This window comes from Clarias gariepinus, chromosome 9 (assembly GCF_024256425.1).
Source record: "Clarias gariepinus isolate MV-2021 ecotype Netherlands chromosome 9, CGAR_prim_01v2, whole genome shotgun sequence".
In the NCBI taxonomy this organism is placed as follows: Eukaryota; Metazoa; Chordata; class Actinopteri; order Siluriformes; family Clariidae; genus Clarias; species Clarias gariepinus.
In genome coordinates, this window is record NC_071108.1 from 4,967,134 (window position 1) to 4,982,407 (window position 15,274).

The following is a 15,274-nucleotide window of genomic DNA, read 5'->3' on the forward strand; positions in this document are numbered from 1 at the left end:
AGGCTTATAATATTCAAATTATTATGATACCAATTTGCTTCCTCTGTGTGTGTGTGTTTGTGTGCCTGTGATGGTTTAGCAACCTGTCCAGGGGTTTATGCCCCAATACATGTCCTAAGTCTCCAGGCCCAAACCCAGTATAAGCGGTATAGATAACAAATGAATGAATGAATAAATTTATAGTGCATCCATTAGGTGGCGGTACTGACGCTGATGCATCATCGAGTATCACCGTGGACGACCGAGAGGAAGGAGACGCAACCCGGAAGCGGAAGTATATGAGTGTTTTTCTTAGCGAACTGCTGTGTAAACATTTGCGATTAAGGCCTAAATGAATCAGATAATCCATAAAACCTCTTCTAAGAACCTAACATTGGATTTTAGCTGTTTTTAAAACTCAATTTTGTGTTTGACCTCGGATTTTAAACTTTCACCAAATAGAAATGGTGAGTAAACGGGTTTGTTATTGGACCCGATCTGCAGCCGCCGTAGATTATAAATAAAATAAGCCAGAATTCTGCAGCTGTGGAATTTCTGCAAAAGATAAAGACAAGAACGATAAAATGTTTATTTATATATCACTGGTTCATACCTGACATGTGTTTAAAACTTAGCAGAACTATCGAGTATTTACAATACGATACTGTGTGTATGTGTCACATTAATCATTCCACAAAACACCAACAAGGCATCTGAACAACATTTTAAAATTATTATACCTTCTGATGTCATTTTGCGTCTAAAACTAATTGCAATCGAAATTAATAAGTTTAACTTCATTTAATTCTTTTCTTTGCAGTTGGTAATCCACTTCCACTCTCACCCATGCAGTGTCACTTTTTTTTGTTAATGGAAATTTCCATTTCTTTAACTTTTCCCTTAACTTTTCTTCCACCAGGACAGTGAAACTTCAGAGTTTGAGCCGCACTCAGGGCCGGAGATGAGCATGAGCCAGGCCAACGCTCCAGTGTACTGCATCTGTCGCAAACCAGACATCAACTGCTTCATGATGTAAGAGGTCGTCTTGTTGTTTTTAGTCTTTCAGCTGATCCCGTCAAGGGGTCGCCACAGCTGACTGTCAGACACGCGCACACACAACTTGGCACAGGTTTTACGCCGGATGCCTTTCCTGGTGCAACCCTCCCAATTTATCAGGGCTCGAGACTCCCACTGTATCTAGTGGCTGGGGTTTGGGCATTGGGTGGAACTCAAACCCGGGCCTTCCACATGACCTTCAGGAAACATACTACTGAGTTACTAATGCTCCCAAAGGAATACAAACTTTGCGCAGGTTTTAAATTCATTTCACCTGGATACAGAGATCTTAATCAGCAGCATTTTTATTTTAAATATACATTTTGTTGAGGAAATCAGATCTATCAATAAATCACAGTTTCTACTATTATGAAGCCTGACGTTGGGTCAAAAAGGGTAAATTACCCCAAAGGATCAATCTGACATCTGATCTGGTACCAATCCACCATTTTTAGGACATTTATTGGTTTCAATACTGATACATTGCAGCAGAATGCGTAATGCATTATTTTACGATTCGCTCTCGTCTCATACAGCGGCTGCGACAGCTGCAACGAGTGGTTTCATGGAGACTGCATTAATATATCTGAGAAGATGGCGAAATCCATTCGGGTGTGGTACTGTGAAAAATGTCGGGGTGAGTATCTGTTAATGGAACTCGTTTTCGACTTTCACATCATTGATGGATTTATTTATTCATTTTTACCTGAAATTATTGTTTATGCTCAGCAAGGTTGACCCTTTATCCTAGGTCACGACATGGAGAGTCAGCTCGAGCACGACACGCCCGATTTTAAGAACGATCGTCGACGTGGGTCACGGGTAAAAAAAAATGACACTTACACAAATTATAGTCTTTTACCATATATACACAATTGTAGAGTATTGCAAAAAAAAAAAAAAAAAGGTTTCTTTTATGCGTTCGCAGATTAAGCGCTCTGCACGGATGTGTGGGGAGTGTGAGCCCTGTATGCGAACAGAGGACTGCGCTCAGTGTGACTTCTGCTTGGACATGAAGAAGTTTGGCGGGCCTAACAAGATCAGGCAGAAGTGCAGGCTCAGGCAGTGTGAAGTGCGCGCCCGGGTGAGTCTCTCTCTCTCTCTCTCTCTCTCTCTCTCTTTTTTTTTTTTAAAGCACACACACACTTTTTGTCTTTGTGGTTTGAATTCGAGCAATAAAGCTGAAAAAAGAAATCACGTTGTGTAGGAAAGAAACCGGTTTAACACCACATCTCAGATTTCAACCTTGTGTAAGTGTAGTGAGAGGAGTGTAAGTATTTCTGCCAAAATAATGTTGTTTTTACTGCTGGTTGCTGATTTGTACAGAACAGAAACAGTCTTTGAGGATTTTAAACTAAAAATGGAAATATTTCTAAAGCAAGCTGCTGATGACATGAAAGATATATCATACAATCCAGCAGGCAGTCAGAGACGTTGATCTTTATGGATTCATTCTTGACTTATCTCCTCTGCCGTGGTGCCTTTGCTGTCTGTGTGTGCGTGTAGAAAATGCTGCGTGTGAAGGACGAAGAATTCTCCATGTCCAAAGCCCTCGACCCCTACCAGCCTGACTACGGCCTATCGGACGATTATAGCGAGAACGAGATGGAGCTCTACCAGCAGTACTGTGCCGGCAAATACTCCGAATACGTATGTCGAGTCCAAATTCTAGGCACTTGAATGAAGTGACTCTTACATTCTTTCTTTATTCACGGTATGTCTGTACAGTATATCTTTCCAAAGCAATGCGCCGCAAACCCCAGACACTTTCCAGGACGTGTATTTAGAATTATATAGCAGTTCTAAAGGTTTGTGTGAGGTCATGAATGATTTATGTGAGGTCATGAATGACGTGTCAATTTTCTCTATCAGGGATGGAACAGCGATGAAGAAGACGGTCCGTTTGTTGATTCCACCGTGCGAAAGCGAGCCGTGAAGGTCAAGCACGTGAAGCGAAGAGAGAAGCGGTCTGAGAAAAAGGTTGGTTAGAAAGATCACTATTATAGGCGAAGTTAGGAGCTGTAGGTAGAAAAATGCAAAACGGGAAAAACAAAAAAACTATAAATCAATTGTTTTGGCAGTTTTTTTCCCCCCTGGAGCCCCCTTCTAAAGCTGAATTTCCCAAAATCCGGTTTTAACCGCCAAGTATGTTCACACATACAGTATAAGGAATTTGATTCCGTTTGTGGGTCTCAGAGTACAGACCAACACTGTACATTTGCTTTGGACAATGAAACACTTTACATTTGCTGTGGACAAAACACTACACACAAAAATTACACAACATTCAGTAATTGTATAGATTGAATAAAAACAGGAGGTGGGGGTTGGGTATGATAGAGGGCAAGGTAGGGCAAGTTGCCGTGTGTGCGTCACATATACTATAATAAATAGTGCAAAATAGCAAGTCCAGTTAAACCTTGAATTGCGAGCAGTTTTTCCAGAAGCGTGCTTGTGTATCAAAGCACTCGTACATCAAAGCGATTTTTCCCCCCATAAGGAATAATCGAAACTCTGATGATTTGTTTCACAACCCAAAAATAATAATATAAAAATAATTAATAGAGAATATAAATTAAAAAAAAGAAATTCACCTGAAATTTACCTTTAAAAAGAATCCTAGCCGAAGTAAGACGAGAGAGAAGAGGAGGCTACTGTTTAAGGCAACTTTTACACACACTAATGGAATCATTGCTCTGTCGGGAAACTTCTTTAACAGGGAACCTCTTTAATGAAACTTGCTGTTGCTTCCTTTTAAGGATTTTGAGGAAATTTTTGAGGAAATGTGACTTTGCGTTGTCCTTAAACAGATTCATCTCCCACCCTGCTACAGCCTTTTCAGCCTATTTCTTTAACCGAGGTCGATGTTGCAGTACAGTTACTAAAGATCAGTCACTACACTTAAACACAAAATAAAAAAAAAACTTTATATGTGCACACACAGCCCCCAAGTGGCGCAGTAGTGAAGTGCTCACCCAGTCATCCAGAGATTGCTGGTTCGGTTCTCAGGTAATGCTGTAACCTCTCACAGCCGGAAGTCTCAGTGGGGAGGGATGAGAGGTACTTCGTGCTTCCACATTAAAAGAAAGAGAAAATCGGGTTAAAAAAACAAAACAAAAAAAAAGCATGGTGGTGCTTAAACACAATGTACAGTACAGTACTGGATGTTTGATTTGTGCAAATAACAATAATTAACAGACAGGTGTTTTAGACAGGAATTTAGCTTTAATTAAGAAAAAAAAGGCATGTTGGTGCTTTTAACAGCAGGTGGCATATAGTCAAGTTCAACTGTTCATGACGGATGAAACTGATCCTGTCTCTGAGGTGAAAAAAGGTTGTGTCCTGGGTGTGAGGTGTTTGTAGAGATTCTTTCCTGACAATTTCCTGGGTCTTGTAGAGTACAAAGTCATGGAGAGTGGGCAGGGGTGCTACAATATATATAAGCAGACAGTGATGGATGTGCACAGGACAGACTCGATGAACTGTTTTTCAGCAGCTCTTAAGGCAGACCGTACTTCCTCAGTTGGCGCAGAAAGTACATTCTCTGCTGGGCCTTTTTGAGGAAGGAGTTGATGTTGCGTTCCCATTTCTGGTCGTGGGAAATGGTAGTTCCTAAAAACTTGAACTTGACCACAGGTTTGTTGGATGTTGTGGAGTTGTGTTGAAGGCTGTCTCCCTAAAGTCCACAGTTTTGATCGTGTTCAGCTCCAGGTTGTTCAGACTGAACCAGAGCACCAGATGTCCACGACACAACGTCCACCTCTTGCTGATCTGCAGAAATGTTGCTCTGAATGAGTATAATGTCGTCTGCGAATTTCAGGAGTTTCACAGCTGGGACCTGAGCCAGTTGTGAATCGCATGTTGCAGACGGACATGAATGGGAGACGATCTGATCATTTCTCTAAATGGAAATAAAATCAGATGTGTATATTTTTGTTATTCTTGCGGCCCTGTACTAAGTCATCCCTGGCCTGGTGTTTGCGGACCACTGGTTTAAAGGACATCGTGTCCACAGATGTTAGATCTATAGGCTTGTAGTCATTCAGACCCGTGATGGAGGGTTTCTTAGGGACTGTGATGATTAAAGATTGTGGATTGTTTAAGGCACAGCTGTAGTGATCTGTTATCAGATATATGTATAAGATCGGAGCCAGTTGGTGGAAACATGCTTTGAGATAGGAGCCGGAGACACCGTGTGTCTGGGCTGGGTGCTTTTTATTATCTTCTGTCTTGTTTCATCTCCTTTTCACAGATTGTGAGGGGAGCTTGGGTGTTGGAGTGACGTGATAGCGGGGTTATCAGAGGTGTGATCTGGGCTAGGCTAGGCTGGGATGGGGTGGGTGAGAGGTGTGATGGTGTTCTTCTCAAACCTGCAATTGAAGCTGTTGAAGTCATCAGCCAGGCTTTTGTTTGCGTCAGCGGGGAGGGGTTTGTAATGTCCTGCAGGCCTCTCCATACTGATGTAGGGTCATTAGCTAAAACCAGCTTTCCAGTATAGCTTCTTTTAGCTACTTTAATCTCCTTTATCAGTGAGTTCCTGGCCTGTTTATACAGGGCTCTGTCTTCACTTCACTTCTTTAGGCGTCTTCCTTTACCCTGACGAAGATGTTTCAGTCTGTGAACCATGGCTAATTCAGACACTCTCACAGCATCAGTGCAAAGGCTCCTTGAGGATGTACCTAAGGTTGGGAACCATGGCTATTTTTTTATATAGATAAAAGAAAGGGTTTTGTCCCTACGTCGATCAGAACTCGCTCTTTCAATGATATTTTTTACATCTCATACGTCTTTTGTGTCTGTATGTCTGTCCAGTCAGATTTTTCGGCCCTTAGGTATTTGCCTCAAATTAAACCTGCGTCATAAATGAAATCAGAACGTTGAATATTAGGAAAATTATAAGCAGTTAAGTGCCGAATGATAAATCGCAAGTTTTGACAACATACTGCGCATGCTTTATACTGTCGGCGCGTCTTAAAGCAAATGCTGGACAGAATTTAATAAAACTTTTGCAGTAATTTGCAGATATCTGCCGGAAGTTTAACCTGCACCATATGTGAAATCTAAATGTTTAATGTTATGAGCAGTTAAATATAAAAATTATATTTCTTGATCTTTGAGTTCTGTCTGAATTATCTCTTTATAGTTAAATTTAAACAGTTGACCATCTCCAAGTTATCCCTTACCAGTTATAGTCTGCTTATACAAAACGAACACCTTGTAAGGTGTTAATATAGAAATGATAATACGTATTAGAAGAGTTATTAACATAAACCTTGTATGTGGCACTACTGTTAGAGCTGCTTTTATGGAAAATCAAAAATCAGGTTCAAGAATGAGAATTGATTTTATGTTGTATGGGCCGAATGTTGCTTTACTTTTCCCCTTTTTTTGATAATTTTCCCTTGTATCTTTTGTCAGAAAGAGGAGACCAAGCCACGTAAACACAAACCGAAGCAGAAACACAGGGACAAGGTGAGGCACAGCGAGAGGACAGAAGCTCGAGACAGCGGGGAAGTCAGACAGTGCCTCGGGCCAAGCTGCGTTGAAGCGGCGCGTCCCAACTCCAAGTACTGCTCTGATGACTGCGGCATGAAGCTCGCCGCCAAGTAAGGCCTCTTTTTGAGTGCTGCGTCTCTCTTGTGTGCTGTGGGTTTGAAAAATCTAATTATAAATATGTCTTATAATACTTTTTTTTTTTTTCTTACCTTCTCACACCATCAGCCGGATCTATGAGATCCTCCCTCAGCGTATCCAGCAGTGGCAGCAGAGCCCCTGCATCGCCGAGGAGCAGGGAAGGAAGCTTCTGGAGCGAATCCGGCGCGAGCAGCAGTTAGCCCGGACACGGCTCACGGACATGGAAAAACGTTTCCATGAGCTGGAGGGCATCATCGCTAAAGCAAAACAACAAGTCGTGCAACATGACGAAGAGGTAAGATGGCATCGCTATGGTTACCACAGGCCTATATTGACTCGTACATCTCGATGATGGAAAACGTTTTGAAAGGTAACAAACTTGCTATATGGCTACATCTATAGTCAGTAAATTCTTTTGTTCTCTGGTATTGCATCAAACTTTTAAACGTGTCAGTGTGTCCTGCTGATGTGTTTATGATCCATCAGTATCTCTCAGCTGCTCTAAGATCAAGCACTCGCCCCCTACAGGTAAACGAAGGAGATGATGACACAGACCTTCAGATTTTCTGCGTCTCCTGCAGTCACCCTGTCAACCCCAAGGTGGCACTGCGTCATATGGAGAGGTGTTATTCCAAGGTGGGTTGAATTATTTTTATTATTATTATTATTGTTGTTGTTGTAATGTATAATGAAGTATAATTCTGTGAATATTATTAAAATTTTGACACAATATTAAAAACGTATTCTTCTTGTCTTAAACCAGTACGAGAGTCAGACATCATTTGGCTCTATGTATCCCACACGCATAGAGGGGTAAGTAGTTAGCTTTATATTAATGGAATATACTACTTCCACCCTAATTTTTTTTTTACACTAAAATATAGTCAATTTTGCAAGTGCTAGAGGTGTTCAAGGTACCCCGTACAGTCATGACCCAGGGTTTCAGACACCAAGCAGCCAGTCCGACCACAGCGATGTCTATCCTTCACGTCTAAAACACTGGTACAGAGAGAACTGTCTAACTTGATGGAATCCAAGCACTAGTGACACCCGGGGATAAGTGCATTAGTGTAGCAGAGGATTATATAGAGAAAATAAAGGTAGTTTTTATTATCTTAACTGTGTTTTGTTATTCTGCACAATCAAAAGTCCTGGTTTGACTTAAACATCCTTAGTATAAAAAAAAAAAAGCAAACACCAAATACAGGTTGACAGGTTGTCCACAGATCGTAATGGTTGGACTTAAATTTTTTTCAACAGTTTGATCGTTCAAAATCAAAATACATTCAACAGATACTACACATTGAATTTCCTATTTTGTTTTGATCTCATCCCAGGTTTGTGTATCCAGTACAACTTGTGTATGTTTGTTAACTCATGATATGTTGGTAATATCGGGCCGTAACCCCAGGAGCATCCGTAAAATTAAAACAAACTTAATGTAAAATTAAATGAAACTGTTTGATCATTGTTTTTCTTTTATTTCCCCCTAGTGCAACAAGGCTGTTCTGTGATGTATACAATCCTCAAAGCAAAACGTACTGTAAAAGGCTTCAGGTTCTCTGTCCTGAGCATTCCCGTGACCCAAAGGTGGGATTTCATACAGCTTTCATAAGTGATTCATCCAAACTTATAGGCTAAAACACTTAGGCTATTGAAAAAGGTTCTAACACCAGTTATAACCCAGTCGTTATAATCCAGCTTAATTGTGGAATTGCTGTTTGTAGGTTCCAGCAGATGAGGTGTGCGGATGTCCTTTGGTGCGTGACGTCTTCGAGCCCACGGGCGAGTACTGCCGAGTGTCAAAGCGCAAGTGCAACAAACACTACTGCTGGGAGAAACTGCGTCGGGCCGAGGTGGACCTGGAGAGAGTGCGAGTGGTTAGTTGTATCTTTGTTTTGCCTAATCCATAGTGCTGTAAATCTATAATAGTCTTACTGTTTATTTACAAATTAGTGTGTTTTGAACTCTCTCTCTCGCTCTTTCTTTCCTTTCTGTCTCTGCGTTCCAGTGGTACAAGTTGGACGAGTTGTTTGAACAGGAGCGCAACGTCCGAATAGCGATGACGAATCGCGCGGGTCTCCTGGCTCTTATGCTACATCAGACGATTCAACACGACCCACATTCCACAGACCTACGCTCCAGCAAAGACAGATAGCCAGCCAAGAATTTCTTTTATACCATCTGATGTTTGTTCTAAAAATTCTTAGAAAAAAAGCATGTTTCATTAAAATATATGAATAATTAACAACTTAATACTATTAATATGAGTGTTAGATGATGACACTATAATAAAGATATATTAGGAGTTATGTGAAGTGTTACGAGTGCTCTATATAAGCTATATAAAGTTGTTCTGTGTGTCCATAGATATCATTTAATTAGTCATCATGATACTGTTTTACCATTTTTAATTCTAGGCATACTTATTAAAAACAATTATTGGTGCTTTTCTTGTTTAAACAATAAAGAATTGTGTATCATTGTGTAACAATGGCTGATACATTTAATTCATGGAAATAAACTTTCATTATTCATTTCAGAGTTTGATTTCTTTTGCCCGTCACATTACAGAAGAACAGCTCCCAAGCCATGCTTTTCCTGTTGGATATCCAAATGATGTTTAATCATTAAACAGCTCTGCAATAGTGGTAGAAATTTAAGCTGACGTTAATAGATAGTGCTCTTAATGAGTAGGCAGAAAAATCATTCATTCACTTTCCAGACCGTGTATCCTGTGAAGGGGGGAAAAAAATCAAGATACGTTTTTTTTACCATGATGCAACCCAATTTATTTTTTGAATAATGTAAAATTTTCAATTCTGATGGATCAGAAAGTGTTGACATTTTCTGTTATTCTTGGTATACATGTACATGTATACATAAGGTTTATAGGCTTATAAATGTGCTTTTTAAATTTAATTTCTGTAGTTATATATTGAACAAGGACTGGAGCCTGTCAACATGAACCAGTAAAAACACCTGTGTAATCATTGATATGGTGAGGTTTTGGTGATATTTATTTTGCATTTTATCTAAGGAGTCTCAAGCTCTAATAGGTTCTGCAAGAATTTGTTATGCCATAAATCATTTTTCTTAAACAATGCTTGTAAAGTTGCCGGTATGTTTACACATAATTTTTGTAAATGTAAAATATTTTTCTGTATCTTTAAAAAAATATATTTGAAAAAAAAAAATCCATTGAGATCTTTTTAAACCACTTATCCTGTGTAGGGTCATGGAGCCTATCCCAGAGAACTCAGGGCATAAGACAAGCACATGGGCAATTTGGAAACACCAATCAGCTGACAATGCATGCCTTTGGACTCAGTGGAGAAAACCCTGAATACACTAGGGAAACTCACCAAGCATGTGAAGAACCCACAATCCTGGAGGTGCGAGGTGACATAGGATTAGGTTCCAAGTTGCTATATATGAGCATAATAATTTATTTAACTATGAAACTTTAAAACTTTACAGGCGATAAATGTCTCTCACTCATCGTCTATACCGGTCACGGGGGGCCTTGAGCCAATCCCAGAAGACTTAGGGCACGAGGCAGGGTACTCCCTAGACAGGGTGCCAATCCATCGCAGGGCACACACACATACTTACATGCTCATTCACATACAATGGGCAATTTGGGAACATCAATTAGCCTATGCAAACTCCATGCACAAGGTGGGAATCGAACCCTCGACATGTGAGGCCACAGTGCTAATCACTAAGCCACTGTGCAGCCATAAGTGTTTACTGTTGGATTTACTTTATTACTGTGAACCCCTGGCAATATATTCATATTTATTGTACTGAATAAAATAACATGCTTGTATAAGCAACTTGTGACCTAATCCTACTGGGATTGACAGACAGATAGACACACAGGCACAGATCTAGTATAGATAGATCATTTTAAATTTTGGTCCAATTTATTATTTATTATTAGGCACGTACATTTTTTTTCTATAACTTATTAGAGTTAGTACATGTAAATAGATTTTGTTTTCACGTTTTGAACTAACTAAATAGCTATATTTGAGCAGTGTTTATGAAAATGTGCTAAGATGCTATTAGCGACTCTTGGTGTCTTCATGTTGTTTCCATGGTGAAGGTCCGCCATTACAGCGACACCGAGTCTCAGCCATTTCCTGCTCTGTGATTGGATAACTGCACACGCACTCATTAATTATTCAAAGATTTCCTCCCCCCAAAAAAGCATCTATCGTAATTAGCGTAAAAGTCGCGAAAGGCGTCCGTTTGCCTGTTACCGTAATGACGCGATTACATGCGGCTACCAATTTCCAAAAATAGAGCTCTAATCCAGAAAGCTGCGGATCAGGAACGAAAGCAAAATGTCGGAGTCAAACACAACAAGAGGGTCAGGAATCATGTGTAAGACAACCTAGTCTCCAAGGCCTCCATGAACTGAATTTGAAAAAGCAACACAAATGTTTTGCAGCAACTCTGAGAAATATTTCAACCCTGATTAATAGTTTTAAACAAATTAAACAGATTTAACAATGCATGAGCACATGATTTGCAGAAAATGTCTGATGGAATAAAAATATTAGTGAGGTCTATGCTGCATCCCAATTATTTAATACTGATTGTCTATTACACAATTTGTTAATAAACTGTGTTATTTTTCTATGTGCATGTTCTCCCCGTGCTTGGTGGATTTCCTCTTGGTACTACGGCTTCTTCCCACCGTCCAAAGACATGCAGAATAGGCTAATTAACGTTCCCAAAGTATCTGTAGAATGTGAATGCGATGCATTGCACCCTGTTTATGCAATAAGTCTCCTGGGATAGGCTCCAGGCCCCCCTGTGACCCTGTAAACAAAAGAAAGTGGTATAGATGATGAGAGAGTGTATTTCATAAAATCGGGAACGTTAGATTTATTTGTTTGTTTTTTACCACAAATTGGGATTTTAGTTATTTTTTTAATGTAAATAAAGACATGCACAGAAAAAATGCTATTACCAAAGATACTTACCAATTTTGACCTGTAATTGGAAATAATCTACTATGGTTCATTTTGAAACAGTGTTACAATTATGACTCTCAGTAGCAGTACAATATTGAGGTCTCACAATATTGAAGTCTCTTATCCCATGATTACAATTTAATACATTTTAATTGTCATAAATTTTGATAAATAAATTAGTGAGTTGTGCTTTTTATCTATTTATAGTTGCATTTTATGTTGTAGAATATGCACATAACAGGTAATGTCTTGTAATTGCATGTCATAGCAACTGTAAACCGTTCTTTCCTAATAAGCCACATATTACACCGAAATGTTTAAACTCTTCTGCTCTAAGGACTTGTCTCTTCAGGGAAAACCCAATGCTGTGTTTGACTTGCTTTTTATAAATGAAATAATTCTCCACCTTGGGGCATGTTCAGCATGCAGAGTAGTAAAACAACAATGACACCTACATGTTTGTGTTTCACTAGCAACAAACCCAGCCAGTAAACCTAACTGTGATAAGTGATGTACTGTATAGTCATTTTCTGTCATTTCATCATATTAAAATAAATTATGTAGGTTAAATTTGGAATTGGGAACAAATGTTTTACTATGACAAGATTTAAAGTGCATAAAGATGGAATTTAAAAACTGATTGTTTTTGTAACCTCAACAGCAGCCTTATTTCCCCTCTCATCTGTTCCAACCACTCAGCATTCAGCATCACCAGTATAATAATCACTGGCCTGATCATCTGTCATCATCTGCACCTTTCACTAGTTCATGCCTTAAGTTGTCATGCTTTTTTATGCTTGAATGATATGTACGTTAACTGATCTAGTAAAGTAAATTCTTACATGCAGTCATATGCTGCATAATGTCTGTTTGGAAAAAGCTTGACTGCATATATGTTTCTGGGTCCATAAGTTTGTTTCCCACAAATCTTACTGTGAATTGCATCATGGCTGACAAATTTAACAACACCAGTGCTAGTCATAGTAGCAGCATGAGGCAAAGAAGATACATTGATTTGGAAGTGAAACAAAAGATTAAAGTACATTTTTTAACAGTTAGTTCTGCTTGAGTAATCTGAATTGTCGAGAGGCATGGCACAAATGGTGATAATAGATGATAACAGCACTGGGAATTTTACCTATATGCATAACTTCATGTCACATGTGTTCTAATAATTGGTAATTACAGGTAGGTTAGTGCGGTTTACGGTACTTAAAAGAGGGCAGAGCAGCTGCCTGCCAAAACGCACATTCAGTCACGGAAGCACTTTAAGTAATAAAATCACATCTGATAATGTTACGTCACGTTAAACAACATTTAGTCTCCTTAAATTTTTCAAATCATTCTGAACTGTTTAACTAGCTTCTAAAACAAGGCTGAATCCCAACTTTTTCTCAAACCCCTAGTCAAGGGCACTTGGTGCATGAAACAAGGAATTGTAAACCCTGGTGAACTCGCTTTCCATTTAACGCTATTTGGGATTTAACCCCAGAAGAGAAGTTAATGTACCTCTTATTCTAAAGTGGAAATATAAAGAGAAACATGACATGTATAATATGGAGGACTAAACATGATATAATTATAAATAAATAAATGTGTGAATAAATAATTAAATATAGAAATACATAAATACAATAAGCCCTGGAAAATTGCTAAATATATTCCTCTATATTCAAGATTTATTTCTAAATTTCCACATTTTTTCATTTATTTATTTCTGCATTTCCACATTTCTTTGTCGCTGTATGCTGATAAGGTAGGCGGTCCCAGCCTTAGGCGAAACCAGGATTGGGCCGCAGGGCACCTCAGACAGAAGCAATCGATCTAATCAGCGTGGTGCTTTTTAGTTATCTGAAACTAACTATGCAAATGGCTGCCAACGAGAGACTGTTGGCACACTTTCTGCGGAATCCTTAAGCAAACTGTGTTTGATGGTCTTCAAGAACTTCATATCCTCACGCAGAAAGGGTAAGGGAACGATGGGCGTCCATGGTGTGTTTTACCCAGAGGTAGATGAGCCTCAATTATATTTGGAGGTAAAACGCACCGTGGACGCCCAACTTTTCCTTCCTCTTTCTGCGTGAGGATATGAAGTTCTTGAAGACCATCAAACACAGTTTGGTTAAGGTCAACATCCATCTCAGCATCAAGCTGAACTAAATCGTCCATCAATCTTTCAACTCTATATAAAATGTAGTCATTTGCTGCGAAGTTCTCAATTTCACCGGCTAATGACTTTAACTGATTGGTGGCAGCTTGTAAAAAAAAAAACATAGTTACCAGACAGCAGTCATTAAAAGCCAAGGCATTACTAATTGAGTCGAAACAATCTCACTTCATTTAACCAATCACGGTTTCGACTAAAGCTGGGACCGCCCACCTTATCAGCATACAGCGACAAAGAAATAAATGTAGAAATGTGGAAATGCAGAAATAAATAAATGTAGAAATGTGGAAATAAATAAATGTAGAAATGTGGTAATTCAGAAATAAACAAATCTTAAGTATATGTTAATAAACAAAAGTAGGAATATATTTAGCAATTTTTCAGAGCTTATTGGCCATGCTGATTTTTTACAAGCTGCTTATTGTATTAATGTATTTCTATATTTACTTATTTTTTCACACATTTATTTATTTCTATATTTACTTAGTTATTCACACATTTATTTATTTATAATTATGTCATGTTTAGTCCTCCATATTATAAGACTGACCACCACCTTCATGGTTTATTCTCCTCACTTTTGGCCACATAGTACCAGTAAGAACTAACTAACCAGTTCCACCAGTCATGGAAGGATATGTATTGGCTGAGCAAAATAACAGGTTAAATAAACAAACAAATCATAATATGTTGATAATAAACAGTTTTTGTGGAACTATTGTATAAAAGCAATATCATGCTTGAGATTGTGCTGTTGTATTCAATATCAGTACTTTACAGCCTCATCTCAGCCATGCTGATATTTTAAGTACAACTGCACCCTCTTTTGTTTGATATTGCTTAAGTGTAAGATAATAGTATCCCATATAGTTTTGCTGAGTATATAAGTATATGGTTTTTATGCAACACGCAAATTGCAATACTGCCTATATCACAAAAAACGCATTTGTGCATGGTAAATGCAGCATGGCAGTACGGTTGAACTCATTTAAAGTTAGGAAGTGCTACTTCTATGTTTACGTATGATTTTATTGTATGGTTGATTATTTAAGAAATTACAATTTAATTCAATGCAACTTTGAATTGAATGCTGCATTGTTGATCATTAAAAAGCACCGACACTGGAGATTCCTTCCGCACAAGCTAAATATCACGTCGACCATCATGTTTCTTTGTTAAACAGCACATTTCTGATCAGTTGATTTTTTGGGTTTCTGTGAATGATTTGTTGCTATATAAAGCTTGCGATCATGGAAACTGACTCGGAAAATGAATCAACACTTTCTGACCAATCAGAACCGAGATGTTCGTGCAAAAGCGTTATAATTCTACAAGTGATTATTAATTGTTAGTGTTTGCAAACTACAACACTAGTAAGGGTGTGTATGTAACACAGTGCAATCATGATGCGTCCCAACACAATGCATGAATGTTAACAGTCGACCGAACG

The 15,274-nt window shown here is 38.8% G+C and overlaps 1 protein-coding gene across 2 annotated transcripts; it reads left to right on the plus strand.

Moving 5' to 3' along the window:
- The first annotated feature begins 255 nt into the window (after nt 1-255).
- On the plus strand, nt 256-9,196 carry cxxc1a (CXXC finger protein 1a). 2 transcript variants are annotated; one of them, XM_053504404.1, is made up of 14 exons: nt 256-446; nt 899-1,011; nt 1,572-1,672; nt 1,787-1,857; nt 1,943-2,119; nt 2,542-2,685; nt 2,908-3,015; nt 6,454-6,641; nt 6,757-6,964; nt 7,198-7,305; nt 7,433-7,482; nt 8,163-8,259; nt 8,397-8,549; nt 8,681-9,196. In XM_053504404.1, exons 1-14 carry the CDS (start codon nt 444-446, stop codon nt 8,825-8,827), a joined length of 1,668 nt encoding a protein of 555 aa, XP_053360379.1. In that variant the 5' UTR covers nt 256-443; the 3' UTR covers nt 8,828-9,196. The 2 variants fall into 2 exon arrangements, with proteins under 2 accessions (XP_053360379.1, XP_053360380.1); XM_053504405.1 differs by having other exon boundaries at nt 265-446; nt 1,964-2,119.
- Nucleotides 9,197-15,274: the final 6,078 nt, after the last annotated feature.

Bases quoted from the DNA above. Each gene is read 5' to 3' on its own strand.
- cxxc1a (XM_053504404.1), top strand. The intron at 1,673-1,786 runs GTGAGTATCTGT...CCTTTATCCTAG, and splicing joins GTACTGTGAAAAATGTCGGG to GTCACGACATGGAGAGTCAG. The intron at 6,642-6,756 runs GTAAGGCCTCTT...TCACACCATCAG, and splicing joins GGCATGAAGCTCGCCGCCAA to CCGGATCTATGAGATCCTCC.